This window comes from the organism of the source record quoted next (assembly GCF_019968985.1).
Source record: "MAG: Porospora cf. gigantea B chromosome Unknown PgB_NODE_501_length_16278_cov_135.868, whole genome shotgun sequence".
NCBI lineage: Eukaryota > Apicomplexa > Conoidasida > Eugregarinorida > Porosporidae > Porospora > Porospora cf. gigantea B.
The window spans coordinates 1-16,278 of NW_027179064.1; the positions used below are offsets into that span (position 1 = coordinate 1).

Below are 16,278 nucleotides of genomic sequence, written 5' to 3' on the forward strand. Positions count from 1 at the left end.
GTGGCGGATAACGGCGTAGTCCATGAGGACTTGGCAAATCTGTGTGCCTGGATGGAGTATCTCACGTTAGTAGCCGTCAAAGAGTCAGTCCGGTAGCGGCTCTCAGCGTACTCGCGCAACGTCTTTCCGGAGAACGAGCGGCGATGGGTGATTCTTCTCGGGATTATCGAGAACGTGGGCGCAGGTTTGTTAGTCGTAACGAACTCGAAGGCAAAATCGAGAAGCAGATCGCAGAGGATTTCTAATGTAGTGAGAGACTCAAAGTTGACGCCAGGACAGAATGCCGAGTCACATGTGATGTTTGGGACAGCGAATACCGGACAGGCCGCATGATCCGGGTCAGACGTCACAGAAGCTCCTAGGGTTTTGACATCGGTCTCCACCAAGCAGAGTTTGGGGTCCAGATGCAATTGGAATCCGCACTCACATCCGACCAAAGGCGAAAAACCTGAGTCGACCCAACGCTCATACATGTTAGCAAGTTTCTGGAAGCCACCTGAGAGCACCATTTCGTTGAGATGGTCTAGATTACCAACAGTCTTCCCTTGGAAGAACAGATAGGGTACCGCGGGTCGATCAATGAGTGATGCCAAGTGCTCTGCCTTGGCTGTGTGAATGGAGCAGTCGACCTCCTCCACGCAATGCTGCCAACCCAGGCTCCGCATCAGCTGGCGCGCGCTGGCCGTCGATTGCTCGTGGGGACCTGGGATGAACAAAAGCAGCTTGGGCAGGCGGGCCGGCTTGAGTGCAATGGGATCCAGTTTCGCGGGAGGAGCGAGGGAAGTCTTGACTGCCGCTACCGCCGGCATTTAAACACTAATTACCACTCAATGTGATGATCCGTGCCAGGGGAATTCGAGCTGACACGCTACAAGCTCAAAACGCGGACGCAACGGATCTTTCTGTGCTCGATGTAAGTGATTTTCGTTCAGTCGCTCAAACAAGAAGGTAGCTCACCGCTGTGCAGTTAGAACCCGGACTTGTGAAGTCGGTGTCAATCTTGCTGTGTCAAAGTGTCACTAATCAGTGCAATTTTGGTCACGATGAGGACGGTGCTGAGTGCACACAAATTACTCAAAACACCGAATTTTGATGGTGAATCAGTCGCCGGACCTCGACCAGTGGCCCCTTGGCATCGGAGTGGCACGTCACACGTCCACAGAGAGACCCTCATCAGACAAGGAAAAACAGGCGGTGGGGGCCTCGCCACTGTACGTCCTTACCACGACGGAACGGCCCGACCGGGCGGACCTGATCCCCCAGGGCATCTCCCGAACATCGACGCGGCGGACTCGGGAGAACAAAAGTGACGTGGGACCTGGGAGAGCCCGGAAACCCTCGGCACCTCGCCGCAACAGCCAAAGTCCCACGAAATCCAGGGAGAATCGAAGGAATCGTACCCGCCTCGCAGGAATGGTGTTACCGCCACGGCGAAAGGCGGTGGTGGTGGGATGCTGCTACACTAACAGTGGGTACCATCAGGACATCAGCCTGTATGGGCCAGCCAATGACGCTCATGCGTTCGCATTGAACCTCGTCAACTTGCTGGAGTTTCATCCCAACGATGTCTGCCTCTTGACAGACGTGCATCCCTCCTCAGTCTACAGGTCAGCACCATGGGAAAATGCAATAGTACACCGAGTCGTACTCCCGATGTCGGGGACTCGCTGCCCACACGTACTCCTGACGAGTGCAGTAGGGGCAGTAAATCTCGAACCGAGGCTGCCTCTGCATGTACCTGTATGACGGCACGGCGTATGGGCAAGCGTCGTATACGAGTCCTCGGCACTCAGGACATCGACTGTAGCACGCCTGATGCGTCATATTCTTTAGATTACGTATTCTTACACTGTTCCAGACAAGACGGCAACTTGGACGAGCATGACTTCGTGAACGCTAAAGGCGAGCCGGGATCCCCCCAGCTTCTTCCACGCAAAGAAGAGGAGCGATTCAGCCTGCCAACTAGGCACAATATCATGCTCGCCCTCAACTGGCTGGTGCGCGACGTCCGGCAGCACGACTCCTTAGTATTTTACTTCTCAGGCCACGGGGTACAAATCGATAACATGAGCGGCTGGGAAGGCGAGGGTTACGACGAAGCTATCCTCCCGTGGGATTTTCTGACTTACGGAGGCCAGCTGAACCCAATCACATGTGTTCATCTCCGAGAGATCCTTACGGACATCTCGGAGCAGTGTCAGCTCTCAATCTTCCTGGACTGCACTGGAGGCCAGACATTGCTCGACCCTACTGGCACTGGGAGCAAAATGCGATTCGTTAAAGGACTAAAGCAGAAGGGGATCTGGCCTATTACCAACCCCACCGACAAGGTCTACCGGGCGACGTACAATCCCAGCACTTGGAAGCACCCTTCCATGTTTGAAAAGCACGTACGTCCTCGTTTCGTTCCGGGGGCGGAGGTGGACAACACCAAAGACCTCCGAGAGTTGTCGCTGCAAAAGCAGGAGGTTGGGCTGTCCACCGCCTTAAAGGCCTTCCAGCTCTCTGCGGCAGTCTGGAACCAGGTGGTAATCGAGGCAAAGCTTCCCTCTTTAGGTGTGAAGGCGGTGGACGTGAAGGGCCTGGTGGCCGATGGCACCGCCACCGTTCCGAACAAGCCTGTGGTTCACGGCTTTTTCACGTGGTGCTTAGTCCGCGCTATGCAGACGTTGGTGCTCGAGAAGGTGAATATGGAGACGAAGCGCCTCGTCAAATCGTTTACGTTCAAGCAACTGAACGATCGAGTGTTGGAAATCGCCGCGAAAGCCCAGGTTAGCCAAAAACTCTCGAAGCTGGAGCAGGTGAACTCCCTCACGGTACACACGCCGAGCGGATCGGACCCGATGAGAGAGTACGTTTTTTATCCGTTACGCTCAGCGTTCGGTGCAGGGCTACCGTATGGTCGGTTCTCATCCAAGCACGTAAAGGAGTCTCGTAAGCACCCGCTCTGTGGTATAACTCAGCCTTCCCTTACATACCAGACGCCGTCCAGTGGTTCTCGGCGCAGCATGCGGAGGAGTACTTGATTCACTATCAAAAGCAGAAGCTCAAGCGCGACTGTTTCGCCCGTGAGCCTTCAATAGCGTCACGGCTGGCACACCCTCACCCAGTGCCCTCTTACTGGCTGAAGAAGGTGCCCGACCGGCCACCTTTCCTTACGAGTCCCATTGGAAGTTTATCACCCTCGGTTATTAACCACGAAGGCAACCCAGTGTATTCCCCAACTCCTCGCAGAACGGGGGGTTGCATGCAAGCGAACTGTCGTATGTGAATGCTAGACTGAGCTGGAGTCTTCTGACTCGTAGGTGTGGTCAAGCGCACGGAGGCGCTTGAGCATGGATTTGCGCACTGCTTTGGGGGGCTGGGCGACGCCAATGATTCCAGCTGGGGTGTTGGGAAACGCCTGAACGTAGTGTCCTAGTGCAGTCATCCTTGCAGTCAGCGAGACGTAGCGATCCCAAGTCTTCAAGCCACAGACTACGTCTTCAAGATGGACGAAGCGCTCTGTGCGGCCAACATACTCCACCATAACCGCGTTATAGAGAGAGAAGAGCCGCAGACATTCTCGGTAGATTCGCAGAAACACTGCCGATGTGAGGTCGTCAACCCGTACCATGACCAACAGCTTGTCGTGTTCGTCGAGGCAGGAATCTACACAAAGCGCAGTCACGGTCCTTATCGTATTTATCCTTCTGCATAGTACAATTCCCAGTGACCCCACGCAAGCAGTTCGTCGAGGTCGTCGTCCACGAACTGGTCACCAGCCACCTTCAGACAGCCAGGAGTCCCCAAGTAGTGCAATAATCTCGACTTCGCAAGAACCGAACTTGGACTAGTTAGTTCAGTCACGAACGTCGACAGGAATGTCGCGTAGCGTCGCACAACCCTGGCGTGTTGGGGGGCCGCGTTGTTGTCGCCGCCCTCCTCCCGGAAGGACCTGCAGGTTAAGAGCAATGAATTCTGTGGTTGGTCTTGCCTGGTCCTCACGTCGAGAAAAAGTTGCTTCAGCCAGACTTGCGGCGTCTGCGGCGCCACTCCAATGTAGTGCAGGATCATCAGAATCTTCAAAACCACCGTCCATGTCCAGCATTGTCGTAGACGTGCTGGAATGGCATCTACGGCCTCGTCACTGGTGATGTCGGCCTTGTTCCCAAGCACTGCATGCAGCACATCTTCCAGGTCAGCGTCAGACGGAGCAATTCGATCATCGTAGGTCGCCAGCATTAGCGTGCGCCTCGATCCAGTTGCTAACAGACCAGTAATACTGCGCCGCAGGACATCCATCAGGATAAAGTACAAATTGACGGTCACAGCGACATCATAGCAAGCGTGGCCACGTCTTCGTGCGTGGCAGTGGGACATGACAGCAGGCCAATCACCGTAGTCGCTAGGTGTCGCGTGTCGTCTGAGCCCTCGTTGCGACCAAGAGCTGAAAACAGCACTCTTTCTGAGACGTCGATCGTTCTTGCCACCTGCAAGACGTTGGTAGCTTGAGCGGCCCACTCTGGGGAGCTCTGGTAAACCGCGGCGATGTACAGAGTTCGCGAGCCCACGTTCACCTTGACAAGGTCGTAGGGTCGATTCTCTCGCAAGGCTTCAGTAAGGGACTCAGCCGCGGATCGGAAAGTGCCAGCCTCTACCGCGAAGGGCCCATGGTCTGTTTGGTGCCTAGAAATCCTGAGAGGCGTGCTGGTGTCAAACTCCTGTATCATCTGCTGAATGTCCGAGTGGGTTTTGCCCTGGAGGAGGCCTGAGGCGTGCTGGGTAGAGACTCTTCGTCAGCCCACCTTGAAGAAGCCATCATCGCGCTGACGACGTCGCTGTGTGCACCCCTCCAGCGCTGACGATGCAGATTCAGGTTGGTCTGCCTCAGTCCAGTGCCAAAATGTAGCAGATGCCTTTTGTGTCAGTGATTCGAGCACACCTGGCGTGTGACAGCAGTCGCAGAACGGAAGACTGGGGTTGACGCAGCTCTCTACCAGTTCCGTTTCAGTTCCGCCAAGGACAGATAGCCTCGACCGTCTCGTGCGAGCACTGCCTTCAACTATTGGCGGGGGACACGCTCTTCGACATGGTACGGTCCGCCTAGACCCCCATACCAGGGACAGCGACCTGTGCTCGGGAGGCTGAATCAGTACCAGCAAGCTCCGAACGCTTCGACCCAGCAGCGAGTGCACCTCTGCGTTAACTCGTTGGTGATTGCTCGCGTCCAGCGGGAGGTGTCTAAGTACAGAGCAATTATCGATCCCAACGTTCGCCCAGTCAGTTAGCAAGAGGGACGTCAGACAGGGATACCCATGGTCGATGATGTCGTCAAATTCCGCAACCGCCTCGCCCAGTCGCATCGTCACGCCAGTCTCCGAATAGGAAGGCGGCGACCACCGCTCCACCTGGCGGCAAACGTAATCTGCCACTAATTTGGACCGCCCTTCATCGACAAGGTCCTGTCCAGCAGGTCCCGGTACAGCGACTCGAACGGTGGATTTGGGGCAGCCCAACGGGTAGAACAGCAACCCAACGGTCCGAGGAGCCTGATTGGAATGTTTAGCCACCTCCATCGACAGCTTGGCCAGCCCCGCCAACTCTGTGTCGACCTCACCGGCCAGCCGCACCTCTCTCTCCGCAGCTGCCACCAACAACGGTCTCAGCGTGGTTAGCATCTCTTGCGCCTTCTCATTCTTGTCGTTAGACTCGGACAGCACATACCGCAGGGCCCTAATCTCGTTCTGAAGCTGCTCAGTGGACCTCTCTAGGCGCACAACCGACGCGCTCTCGACCTCTGCGTCTGCCTTGGCGGTCTGCAGCGCTTTATTTTTGTCGGCCACCGCCTGCTTCTTCTGTTCAACGGCCATATCTGCCGTAATGTTGTCCTGGCGGGAGAGACACAAGTCGCACGCCATGACCTCTTCCAAGTCCTCCAGATCTCGTTGGCCGACTTCTAGTCGCAACTCTAGCTCTGTCTTCAGGCGGGCCAATTCCTCCACCTCGGTCTCCTTCTGCTCAAGCGCACGTTTCAGCTCGTCCCTTTCTCTGGACAGGTTTCTGATAGCGAACTCATTTCCTGTCTGTACGGAGTCGGGGACTCACTACGATTACCAAACACTGTTCCGACCGGCATAAATATTATCGCATTCGTTGGTGGAGTGGAGTGGAGTGCCATTGTGTCTACAATCAACTAGAATGTGTGAACCCCAGCAAACTCCAGAGTTCTCTGAGACGTCAAAGCGCTGGCGCAGCCAAGAAGCGCAGATTCGCGAGAAAGGGCGATTTAGAACGTATGAGTTGTGATCTACAGTTCTGTCCGGAATGGTAAGCGGTGATGCGGGTTGCCGTATGCAGCAACAACTTGCTGTATCCTAAGGAGTGTCATGAACGAAACCAGTTGATGTTCACATGTCACAACTGCGCGTATGTGGGTTATCCGGACCCCTACGACCTGCAGAAGAACACGGTGGACGCGCAAACGTTCAACTTCCGGTCAAAAGAGGACGTGCACTCATACATCGCTCAGGGGCTGGCAGACGACCCCACTTTGCCTCGGGAGGAATCGTGGCCCTGCCCACAGTGCCAGGGCCTCGGAGCGGTGTACTTCCAGCTGCCAGAGCGGGTGGCTGACGACGCCATGACCCTCGTGTTTGTCTGTGCCAAGTGCACGTACTACGAGGTGCGGGGAAAGGAAGCAGACGACGCTGGCGGTCAGGACGACGACGACGACAGCGAGAGTGAGGAGCCGGCAGAGGATAAGTACAAGAAGGAGGAGGAGATTCTACCAGAGGAGGAATTTCCGAATGACGATATCTTCGGCGACGACGATGACGACGACGACCTCTTTGGAGACACGTTGTAGTCTCAAGAGTCGAGGCGGAGCCCGTGGTTGGCGGTGACAGGCATTTTGTTGAAGGAGATATTTGGTTGAGCAAGCGGAGTTTCACATTTGTTGTGTGGGAACTGTTTCGTCGCGCAAATGAAGTAACCACTGAAGTCTTAGTTTGACAATGACAACGTCTTAGTTTGACAATGACAACGTATAGCACGAGTGCACCTCTAAACCTTGCCTACGGACGACCACCTACTCCAAATGGCTCTGAAGAACTTTAACCACCTCTCGGGCATTTTCGACCTCGGCAGAGAGGTGGTGATCCGACATCCAGACATCGCAGACCAGATCACTGCCAGAGCCGTTTACAAACCCCATGATCTGCTCGAATTGCCCTTCGAAGGTGTAGTGCGACTTGCTGAACGTCCGCGCGTTGGCTAGCAGGTCGTCGCGCCGCTCTCGGGTGACGTTGTCCAGGATGGATCGAAGCGTGCGGGGCAGCTCTGGGGTCAGTTTGAAAGAGAGAGCCAGATTAGACCAGTGTGCGGGACTCCCTCTGTATGGAAGGAGTTCTATATCATCCCAGATGTACACACACACGCAGGAGCCTATCTCCAGGCACTCGCTTTCCATGAAGGCCCGCCGCCTGTTTCCCCGGGGCACCAAGCAGAACTCCGAACGTCTCCAGGACTCTCGAAAGTCAGGGGACCTATCCGTGTGGAACAGTCGGCCAAAGTGCCGTGACAACAGCGGCACGAGCACATGTCGAATGCGGCGACGTCCGCGATCATCCCACGTACCCATGAACGTGAGGAAGCGGTCCTTCGTCGTGTGTACCTCTGGCTCGACGACATCGCTGCGGAAGTTTGCGAGTAACTTCGGCAGTGTTATCGTGCCAAACATTTCACCTGAGTTATGTAGCACCAGGACGTTGTCCCGCGCCGGATGAACTGTTTCTTGCAGCGAAAGGTAAAGGAATTCCGAGCGCGTCATGGTAATCTGCGCCTCCATAAGATCAGTGCAGTAGCTGGATATCCCCAGAGCTTCTCGAAGCATATCGGTGAGCTTGTGATACAGAAAGCCTACTTGGATCCAATTAGCAAACCTGCGGTGTGCAGTAAAACAGTCGCTTATCCCCGGCAGAGGGACGAAAGGTCCGAAGTACCGCCAGTAAAAGTGAGGATCTCCATCTTCTTTTCCTTTGACGATCTGCTCGAGGACCCGCAGTACAACTAGGGCCCACCACCCCTCGTTCGACAGCACCTCGGGGCTGTCACCGTAGCGATACCACTGCAGAAAATGAACGGTCTGGAACCAGAGCACTTGTCTGGACAATTCATCGAGTAGTGCATCCTGATCGATCAACCAAGCGTATTCGGGCTTACGGTTGGTAGGTAAGCACCAGTGCGTCTCGGGATCTCTGGGAGTCAATACTTGGTGGATTCCGGCCAGGATCTCCTCTTCCGTTACGCTTTTGCGGCCCTCTATCCACGATTCGACATGTCGCTCGAATCCGTGCGTAAAGGAGACGCTATCTTGCATGAAACACATACAGGCTCTTCGTTCTGCCATCCTACACGCCTGTCTCGAACCATTAGCGGCACACGACCAGTCCGCCTTTCTGGCGTAGGGCACTCCAGGTGGCGATGTGCACCCGATCAGATGCTGAATCAGCTTCACCAGCTGAAGCAGTGCACACAAGATCACGTAGTCGCCAACTAACCACCGCATTCAAAATGACACTGCGTGTCTGTGTTTTGTAAAGAGTGGAATATGCGCAGCGATGAAGCGTTTTTAGAGGTAGTCAGCCAAGGAGGACTCACAGACTTTCTAGATGCGATGTTCGACTTCTTAGGCCGACGTACAGACTTCTTCCACGTAATGAACAACCCAAATGACGAATCTGGGTTTCCGCCAGGACGCATTGAGGCCATGGTGATGCACTCGCTCGAAAAGCAGAAGACGAAGCACTCCGTTCGAGTGGCTGGTGCAAACTGTGTGGAGAAGCGAGTTGACCTGCCGCCTGCTGCGCGGATTCGAAGCCCTTCGAGCTTCAGCGAATACAATGGCGGCCGCACGGAGAAGTACTCCTGGAACCAGAATTGGACTGACGTTAACTTGCTGCTCTGCCAACTGGCGCTGGCGAAGGATGTTGAGGTGACTATTCGTCGGGCTGGCCTCAGCATCCGAGTTCGAGGGGAGGTGCTGTTGGATGGCGAGCTATCAAGCCGCGTTGACCCAGATGGGAGCTCGTGGTGGGTAGAGGATAAGCGCGTTTACGTGACTTTAGCCAAGGTAGAGGAGGCCTGGTGGCCGTCTGTGCTGACGACTGATCTACAGACAGACTTTTCTAAAGTAAGCGTGTTCGTACCCTAAGTATTCAGTTGGAATCTACGAAACCTCTTCAGGACTGCGATGCCGAAACACAGCGGACAATCCGCGAGCTGGCAAGGGACTACAAAGAACCAGTTGACCTTAACCTTTAACATCATGACGTACTGTTGACGTGCTTTTGAACCTTTTGGACGGAAACGTCTCTGATTCGATCCAGGGTCGCTTCCGCACTACCAGCGAGCGACTTTGGCCCAGCTTGCGCAATAGGATGCTCTCGAGTTTCATAAGCGCCGTGCGCTTCTCAATGTCGGCAGATGACGGCAGACCCAGAGAAGAGCGCCTTCGCAGAAGTAGCTTGGCGTGGCTCAGCAACTGAGAAAACTCTTCGCTTGCCTCCGTTGCCTCCACCAGATCTACTATCTCCAAGACCAGCTTGGCGCTCGGAAGTGCAGGTCTCTCAATTTCGGCCAGGGCACGAGTGCCGTCCTCCAGACTGTCTACCAGACTGCCACTGCCTTCCGTCGCCAAGGGATCCAGAGGCCTCAGACTCTTCCGTCTGCGCATCTGCAGACCGCTCTCCCGGGGTACCATGTTCACTTGTCGACGGATTTCCTCAACGCGGAGGAGGTACGCTTCTTCTCGATCTCCGCGAGCCTGCTCCAGTAGTTTGTCCGACTCGATCGCGAGGCCGAGTGGCTCAGATCCATCATCGTTTGCATCTTGTGTCTTCTTGTGCTTTTCGCAAAAATGAAAGCCCTCTTCCGCCGCGTCTTGGCATGGTATTGTGCTGAAAGCGAAGGCCGAGCACCGTTTGTACTTAACGACCTTACCGATGGGAACTAGCTTGACTTTGTCGTTGCACACGATCACAGGGTAGTGCTCCTCCCCAGTCAGCGCTACGAAGGGCTCAATAATTCCCACGAGAATGCCTTCCTGTGCAGTGTCTACCCCTGCTGGCAGCTTTAGACAGCCCGAGCGGCCCTCCATATCGATGACCTTCACCCGGGAGACGGACTGTTTCTCATTCGGTGGGGTCACCTTTCCGGTGCAGACCACAAACAGCGCCTTCTGCGCCAAAACGCCTGCCGCCATCGTCGGTTGCAAGTCCTTGAGGCCCGCCGCCTCGAAGTTGGCGAAGCCGGTAGGCACCTCTTGGATAGAATGCAGGGCGTGACGGCAGCCGGAATACGTCTCTTGTGACATCTGACGCAGATTCGCCGATTTTGATGGGTCGTCATCTGCTCGTAGTCGTTAGAGGTGAGCAGTTGCGGCGTCTTGGACGCAGCATCGACGTTTCACGTGGATCTGTTGAAAGGGCGCCTGGCTGAGCACAAAACCGTGGCAGGTTTTCAAGTGCGGTCGGCGGCCGGGCTGGTTACCACTCGGACACTCACGCTGGACTTCTCTGTTCTATCCCAGGACGAGCCGCTTCCGGCTGCCTCGCCGGCGGCTGCCACTCACAACAAACGGCGCTTCTCCGTCAGCAGCGCGCCTCCGCCCATTGCGGAAGTTTACGACCGCGTTGGCCCTCTGGCGCCGTTCGTCGAGGTGTTTGTAGTGCGGATTGAGGGCAGAAATGTTCACCGCGACTCGAGGGACCGTTTGCAGCTTTGGTTGAACTCTGTCCCCGCGTGTAATGAGCTACTGGTGGTCATGGCTCACAGCCACGCGACAAGCCGCAAGGACACTGAGAAGGCGAGGAAGGAGATGCTTGTGGACTGCGAAGGCCGTCACCGCATTCGAGATAGAATATTGCACCTCGTCCTCGACGCCGATAGCCACAAGGACAGCCAAGAGCTCTGGGGAGCCTTCGGAGCTCGACTTCGGGATTGCCTCCAAGTCAACATAGAACAGCGGCTGGAACTACTGCAGCTCTCACTGCTGCATGAATGTCGGACGTACAGGGTGAACCACCGATGGGCAGTACGCCTACTGAACTGCTTATCCACGTTCACGCCGATCGCATCCTGTCTGGAGACGGTTGAGAACGACCGCGTTACCTCGTTGGCTTCGAACTTTGAGCGACACTGCTTGCTGCTGCAGTGGGTAGACGCCTTCGCATGCCTGAGCAGTCAGCTGGGCTTCGTCTGGGAGTCTGTGCTGATTAAGATGTTGATGGCCCCAGGGCTGCCCGCCGACGACATCACCCTGTGCCAGGTGGGACCTCCGCCCACGCAACCCGACGCCATGTGCGCTGTCTGGAAGCAGCTACGATCGGACGAGTCGGACCCCGCCGACTTCTCTTTCCCGCCCTCCCGAGCTGGGTTGCTGACGCTGGCGGATAGCGTGCTGGACGTTACGCAGCCCGTTACGCCCGTGGCCAACTACTTCCAATGGAGGCTTCTTACGCACTGGAAGGCGACCTGCGAGCTAGGAAAGCCGTGTTCGGATGGAGTCGTGTCTGCGCCGCTGTTCAAGGAGGCGCTTCCCGCCAAGCAGCACGCGGGCAGACTGCTGTACCTGGCAGAAGCGCGCCTCTCGTTCCTGGCGGGCCTGGAGTTGGACCTTCAGAGCACGGACCCGCCAGAGGAGGCTTATTATCTCTTCATCGTGCTGAAGGTGGTTTTACTACTCGATGCAGTGCATACCATACAGGATCGGCTGCTCGCCTACCGAGAGCAGGACCAGGACGACGGCACTTCTGGCAGGCCCGCCCCGCCAGCCACGATGCTCTCCGGACACTCGCTCACTCTGGAGACCACTCGCGAGACCTCTCGGCATGCTAAGTCCGCCGAGAAGGTGCGTGGTACCCGCGTGTACTCGCTCGCCGTGTGTCGGTGCCTGTCAGCCTGCATACAGAGCTGGAGTCAGTTGGAACATCTAAGGAGCCCTACGCCACCAGAGAACTCTGTGGAGATCCGGCCCCCTCGCACCAAGTGCACCCTGGAAGAAGCCCTCTCGCTGAGCCAAGACCCCACAAGCCGTACCAAATTCCTAGAGTTCCTTCGAACGCAGCTGAAACTCTATGCCGACCACGCAAACCTCTGTCGAACCAGCCACATGTTGCTCCTGCAGTACGGCGTCTCTTGTCCCTCGACTCCGGTGGTTAAACCCGGTCAGGGCTGGGAGCGCGTGCAGCGAGTCGAGTCACGCAAGGCACAGAAGTCGGAAGGCGCTTCCGACCGCCTGAAGCTCGCGCTGCTGACTGAGATCGCTCACGAACGAAGAGATCCGAGTGATCTGCCCCCAGAGCTTAAGCACGAGTGGAAGGTGGACCTAGACGCCGTGGTGGAGTGGTACGCAGAGCCCATGGACGTGCTGGATGAGAAGGACGTGGGCCTCGCGCCGCAGACGCCGGTTCCGTGCGATAAAGGAACACGCACAGTGCGGTTCATCGGCTCAAAGGACACTGACTCGGTAATTGCTGGCTTCCATTCAGGCTGTGTCCCAGCGTTCAGCCCGCTGCTGTCAGAGCTTCAACACCGGCTGATTAAACGTGCGCGAGTGCCGTACGCTCTGTACAAGGCAGAACGCGTGCAGGACGCTGATGTGTATTTGCCAGCCGAGTCTTGCGGTGAGGGAGCTGCAAAGCTCGGATGCAGACCCCTCTATGACTGGTCATAGGTCCATTATGCGCCACAACAAGCGCACAGCGCTCTCTATGGTCACGGAAAACAGGTCCATGGAATTGGGCACTGACCGCAGGGAGTTGCCCGACGTCTGGCGCAGCGTTCCAATTCTCTGGCGAGATCTAATTAGGGCTGACGGTCACGCCTGTGACGGGGCGGTATTCAGCCAGTTCAACCTCCAGTACAAGGTAGGAATGCTCAACCGGGGTACCCGCGACCTACTGGTGGAATCCATCGAGCTCGTCGTGTACTGCTGGAGCAGCCAGGCAGAACAAGATGATGACATGGAGACCAAGAGCTATTACGTTCCGCTGTCTCAAGGACGGGAGCTGCTCCGCCTGAGGCCAGGCTCCACGGCCATCCCTATAGTCATTCGCCCCCCCTCCAGCGGGTACTTCCTCTTGGGCGCTATAAAGCTGCAGGCGCAGTACGGGCCGGGCAAGGGCTACGACCGTGAGTGCGCAACTAGGCCCCACACAGTCCCCGACGGCTCCTGGGTTCGCGCAGTCTGCTTTTCTCCAAAGAGCGTGGAATTAGATGACCAGTACTTGCGCCTGTCAATGCAATCGCAGCCTCACGGGGCGCTGGCGGCTCAGGCAACTTGGCCATCTGGGTTCCGCGCCATATTTGGCCGGAAGCTAGATGATGGATTGCGGATGCTCCGACCGCGAATACTCCACGTCATGAACGCCGACAAGCTTTTCCGTGTCGAGATATCCGGGTCGGGGTACCCCTCAGAGCACCTTCTTCGGAACGTACCCCAGGTCGCGCTCGTGACCGTGCAGCGGAAAGCTGGATTCGTAGCTCCCATCTCCTCGGACGTGCTGCTGCGGTTTCCCCCCACGCAACGGCGTATCGTGCTCTACCGAGACCGCGGCGTGTTCGGCGTCAGCGAGTCGAGGTTTATCGACCAAGAGGGCGTGCCGCCGGATTGCATACGGCTGCCTCCTTTCGCGGACGAGCCATATCGACTGCTGATTTGCATAAAAATCACGCACGACGTGAATGCTCGAATCCACCGCCCCGAGCTGAGCGATGAGAACGCCAGGGGCCTGCCAATGTCTTCGCCTATCAGGCAGCGACAAGGGCGAATCCAGTCGGAGGACGCCACCTCGATGCGGACCTGCGAGTGGTCCCCATCGGTGCGGCCCGTGTTCGCGAACTCCCCCTCTATTAAGCAGTCCTTCGCTTTCGACAAATTTTCCACCCTGTCGGAGGCTTTCGAGGAGCCTGATGATACGAATTTTGAGATCCCCCTCTACTTGAGCTTCGTCTCCCATGTGCAGCCGCTCGACTGCGCGAAGTGAGGGTTATTGAGTTTCTTATCCAGCATGGATCACCTGCCAGAGTCGCTGAATGTGGAAGAGTGGGAGCTCCTAGTTCCCGTGCACGTCGTGGCTCGCGACGTCGGCGCTCTTACGACGCACCTACCTCAGTGGTCTCCGAGGAGCTTGGTCGTGGCTGCCAAGCTTACTTGCACCCCCGGAGAACACAGTATCTCGGTGATCAGCAAGGTGGACGTCGAGCGCATACGACTGTCGGAGGTAGGAAGCGAAATGCTTCCTGACCCGGACGCCAAGAAGTGTCCTGAAGTGACTCTGGTTCAGCAAGTATCAGGGTCGACTGTGCTGGCCAGTGGAGGCTCCCTATTCTTCACGTTGCGCTGTGACTACCCTGAGTCATGTGGATTCGAGGACGCCACAAAGCAGGTCGGTGTTCGAGTTAAGGTTGAGTGTCAACTCGACGTGGAGGATGCGACTCCCTTTATGCGTAAAGTGGAGGCGCAATGTCGGAAAATGCTCCCCCCAACCGCCGTGGAGGTGATGCTACCTGTTCGCCTGCCGTTGACCCCCCCGCCGGTGCACTGCGCTCTGCAAGCACCTACAACTTGCTTCCCAGGCACGCCGTTTCACCTCACTGTTTCGCTGCATAACATGACTCAGACGCCGATGGAATTCCGCCTGCGCTTCCATAACGGGCTGCGCAGGTCGTGGATGGTCATCGACAAAAAAGCGTGCACGGTTACTCTGGCCCCGAACGCCGCATCGCGAGTGCAGTTCGAACTGCTGTGTGCTGCCTCGGGAGTCGAGACGTTGCCGTACATAGAGTGCTACTCCGCGCACCCTCTCCCCCTTTTCACCGAAATGCTGGACAGGCACCGTACGCAGGTCATAGGGGACGATATCAGCGCCAGCACACGAGTGTTGGACGAAGAACCGGCTCGGTGGCGCCGATTGCGAGTATGCGAATCGCTGATCAACGGCAGATGTATCGAGTGCGCACCTGACAAGATTGAACGTGGCCGTGTTACGGTGTCTGAATAATCTCCACTACAAACCCCACAGTATATGGACTGACTAAAGTTAATTACTCAATTTGAGTTAAGAGCGGAGTCCGCTTAGTAGATCGTTCGGTGAGACATTCTTTACCTGGTCACACAGACTCCAATGTTAAAAGTATCTCGCATTCTCTGTGCCCTCCTTCCGTGGACTGCTGTACTCGCCGACCAGACCACCACCGGCCCCAAGCAGGCGGATGCCACATCCCCGGTCTACAGGACCACCTTGAAGAGTCTTTTCAGTTCCCATGGTCAGCTGGAGCCCGCATTCGCTCCGGATGTGACCTATTACACCCTGCGAGTGACCCAGGCTGTGGATCGGATCGCCCTGACACCGGAAATTGACCAGAGTTTCCCTGAGTATAACGGGTTCCTTCACGCTCCCCAAGTGACTCTCGCTTGGAAAGGTCACGAGGACGCGAAGCCGGAGTCGGCATCCATGGCTGTGCGTAAGATGATCGACCTCCCTGACGACGGCGCTGACCTTCCCGTCTTTATCCAGGTTCGAGACCCTAAAGGCTCCGAATCGCGCACTTACAAGGTCACAGTAAAGCAGGACGCGTCGACGAAGCTGACGTTGCTCAAGTACCTCGATGGTATCGACGACAACTCTAATGGAGTGATCATCTCGCCTATCGTGAACGAAGACAACTCGGTCTATAACGTCTATGTCCGGCCAGATGCTAAGTACGTCAGACTCTCCCCTGTGTGCACCACTGGGTCGTGGGTTACGGTCGACGGCAAGTCTTTGTCCAATGGCAAGAGTGTGAAGCTCTGGAGAGAGAAGGACCACCACCGACAATCACTGGAAGTGGTGTGTGGCAAGGGCTCCTATGTCGGCTCCCGATACACCAAGTCCTACTTGGTGCACGTTATGAGTGACTATAAGCGAGTAGACATCCCCAAGCCACGCCTGGTGATGGACTCCGCTGGTGAAGACTGTAAGTTCGTGGATAAAGGTCTGGACAAGTCCTACTACAGCTGCCCTAACCCTGGCAAGGTAAAGAACGGCCAAATCAAAATGACTGGCTACATCAACCCTTCTATCAAGTACACTATTGAGAGCCCCAAGAAGGATACGGAAGTTCGAGTGCTGGATGGACACCCTACCATCGATTTCACCTTCCGTAACGGACTGGACTTGGTTGCGACGTCAGGGCAATTTGGTCAGAGATGGCCTCTGGTCTTTGACGGCGCTGTTGGACCAGGTTTCATGCGCG

At 56.3% G+C, this 16,278-nt stretch overlaps 10 protein-coding genes across 22 annotated transcripts; 5 read left to right on the forward strand and 5 right to left on the reverse strand.

The window, feature by feature from the left end:
• Positions 1 to 12: 12 nt before the first annotated feature.
• KVP17_000008 (uncharacterized protein) lies at positions 13 to 809 on the reverse strand (the record flags this gene model as incomplete). 2 transcript variants are annotated; one of them, XM_068517957.1, is made up of 1 exon in its annotated part: positions 13 to 809. In XM_068517957.1, a coding segment is annotated over one exon (797 nt), but the record flags the coding sequence as incomplete, so codon positions are not given. The 2 variants fall into 2 exon arrangements, with proteins under 2 accessions (XP_068373644.1, XP_068373645.1); XM_068517958.1 differs by having other exon boundaries at positions 66 to 809.
• Positions 810 to 1,742: 933 nt separating this feature from the next.
• KVP17_000005 (uncharacterized protein) lies at positions 1,743 to 3,271 on the forward strand (the record flags this gene model as incomplete). 2 transcript variants are annotated; one of them, XM_068517666.1, is made up of 2 exons in its annotated part: positions 1,743 to 2,934; positions 2,964 to 3,271. In XM_068517666.1, 2 exons carry the CDS (start codon positions 1,743 to 1,745, stop codon positions 3,269 to 3,271), a joined length of 1,500 nt encoding a protein of 499 aa, XP_068373636.1. The 2 variants fall into 2 exon arrangements, with proteins under 2 accessions (XP_068373636.1, XP_068373637.1); XM_068517667.1 differs by having other exon boundaries at positions 1,743 to 3,026.
• A 3-nt stretch (positions 3,272 to 3,274) lies between these two features.
• Positions 3,275 to 4,284, reverse strand: KVP17_000001 (uncharacterized protein; the record flags this gene model as incomplete). 3 transcript variants are annotated; one of them, XM_068517261.1, is made up of 2 exons in its annotated part: positions 3,275 to 3,692; positions 3,722 to 4,284. In XM_068517261.1, 2 exons carry the CDS (start codon positions 4,282 to 4,284, stop codon positions 3,275 to 3,277), a joined length of 981 nt encoding a protein of 326 aa, XP_068373630.1. The 3 variants fall into 3 exon arrangements, with proteins under 3 accessions (XP_068373630.1, XP_068373628.1, XP_068373629.1); XM_068517259.1 differs by lacking the exon at positions 3,722 to 4,284 and having other exon boundaries at positions 3,275 to 3,616; XM_068517260.1 differs by having other exon boundaries at positions 3,685 to 4,284.
• Positions 4,285 to 4,307: 23 nt separating this feature from the next.
• KVP17_000009 (uncharacterized protein) lies at positions 4,308 to 6,118 on the reverse strand (the record flags this gene model as incomplete). 3 transcript variants are annotated; one of them, XM_068518054.1, is made up of 3 exons in its annotated part: positions 4,308 to 4,760; positions 4,788 to 6,061; positions 6,088 to 6,118. In XM_068518054.1, 3 exons carry the CDS (start codon positions 6,116 to 6,118, stop codon positions 4,308 to 4,310), a joined length of 1,758 nt encoding a protein of 585 aa, XP_068373646.1.
• Positions 6,119 to 6,277: 159 nt separating this feature from the next.
• On the forward strand, positions 6,278 to 6,847 carry KVP17_000002 (uncharacterized protein; the record flags this gene model as incomplete). 2 transcript variants are annotated; one of them, XM_068517396.1, is made up of 2 exons in its annotated part: positions 6,278 to 6,309; positions 6,340 to 6,847. In XM_068517396.1, the coding sequence occupies 2 exons, from the start codon at positions 6,278 to 6,280 to the stop codon at positions 6,845 to 6,847; spliced, it is 540 nt and encodes a 179-aa protein (XP_068373631.1). The 2 variants fall into 2 exon arrangements, with proteins under 2 accessions (XP_068373631.1, XP_068373632.1); XM_068517397.1 differs by lacking the exon at positions 6,278 to 6,309 and having other exon boundaries at positions 6,320 to 6,847.
• A 222-nt stretch (positions 6,848 to 7,069) lies between these two features.
• Positions 7,070 to 8,548, reverse strand: KVP17_000010 (uncharacterized protein; the record flags this gene model as incomplete). The annotated part of the gene is made up of 1 exon (XM_068518154.1): positions 7,070 to 8,548. One exon carries the CDS (start codon positions 8,546 to 8,548, stop codon positions 7,070 to 7,072), a length of 1,479 nt encoding a protein of 492 aa, XP_068373649.1.
• A 42-nt stretch (positions 8,549 to 8,590) lies between these two features.
• Positions 8,591 to 9,193, forward strand: KVP17_000004 (uncharacterized protein; the record flags this gene model as incomplete). Its single annotated transcript, XM_068517572.1, has 1 exon — positions 8,591 to 9,193. The coding sequence occupies one exon, from the start codon at positions 8,591 to 8,593 to the stop codon at positions 9,191 to 9,193; it is 603 nt and encodes a 200-aa protein (XP_068373635.1).
• A 99-nt stretch (positions 9,194 to 9,292) lies between these two features.
• On the reverse strand, positions 9,293 to 10,354 carry KVP17_000003 (uncharacterized protein; the record flags this gene model as incomplete). 2 transcript variants are annotated; one of them, XM_068517493.1, is made up of 1 exon in its annotated part: positions 9,293 to 10,354. In XM_068517493.1, one exon carries the CDS (start codon positions 10,352 to 10,354, stop codon positions 9,293 to 9,295), a length of 1,062 nt encoding a protein of 353 aa, XP_068373633.1. The 2 variants fall into 2 exon arrangements, with proteins under 2 accessions (XP_068373633.1, XP_068373634.1); XM_068517494.1 differs by having other exon boundaries at positions 9,293 to 10,243.
• A 23-nt stretch (positions 10,355 to 10,377) lies between these two features.
• Positions 10,378 to 15,044, forward strand: KVP17_000006 (uncharacterized protein; the record flags this gene model as incomplete). 4 transcript variants are annotated; one of them, XM_068517756.1, is made up of 4 exons in its annotated part: positions 10,378 to 10,408; positions 10,437 to 12,665; positions 12,694 to 14,023; positions 14,051 to 15,044. In XM_068517756.1, 4 exons carry the CDS (start codon positions 10,378 to 10,380, stop codon positions 15,042 to 15,044), a joined length of 4,584 nt encoding a protein of 1,527 aa, XP_068373640.1.
• A 123-nt stretch (positions 15,045 to 15,167) lies between these two features.
• KVP17_000007 (uncharacterized protein) lies at positions 15,168 to 16,278 on the forward strand (the record flags this gene model as incomplete). Of its 2 annotated transcripts, none has more annotated exons than XM_068517909.1 (1): positions 15,168 to 16,278. In XM_068517909.1, a coding segment is annotated over one exon (1,111 nt), but the record flags the coding sequence as incomplete, so codon positions are not given. The 2 variants fall into 2 exon arrangements, with proteins under 2 accessions (XP_068373643.1, XP_068373642.1); XM_068517908.1 differs by having other exon boundaries at positions 15,168 to 16,256.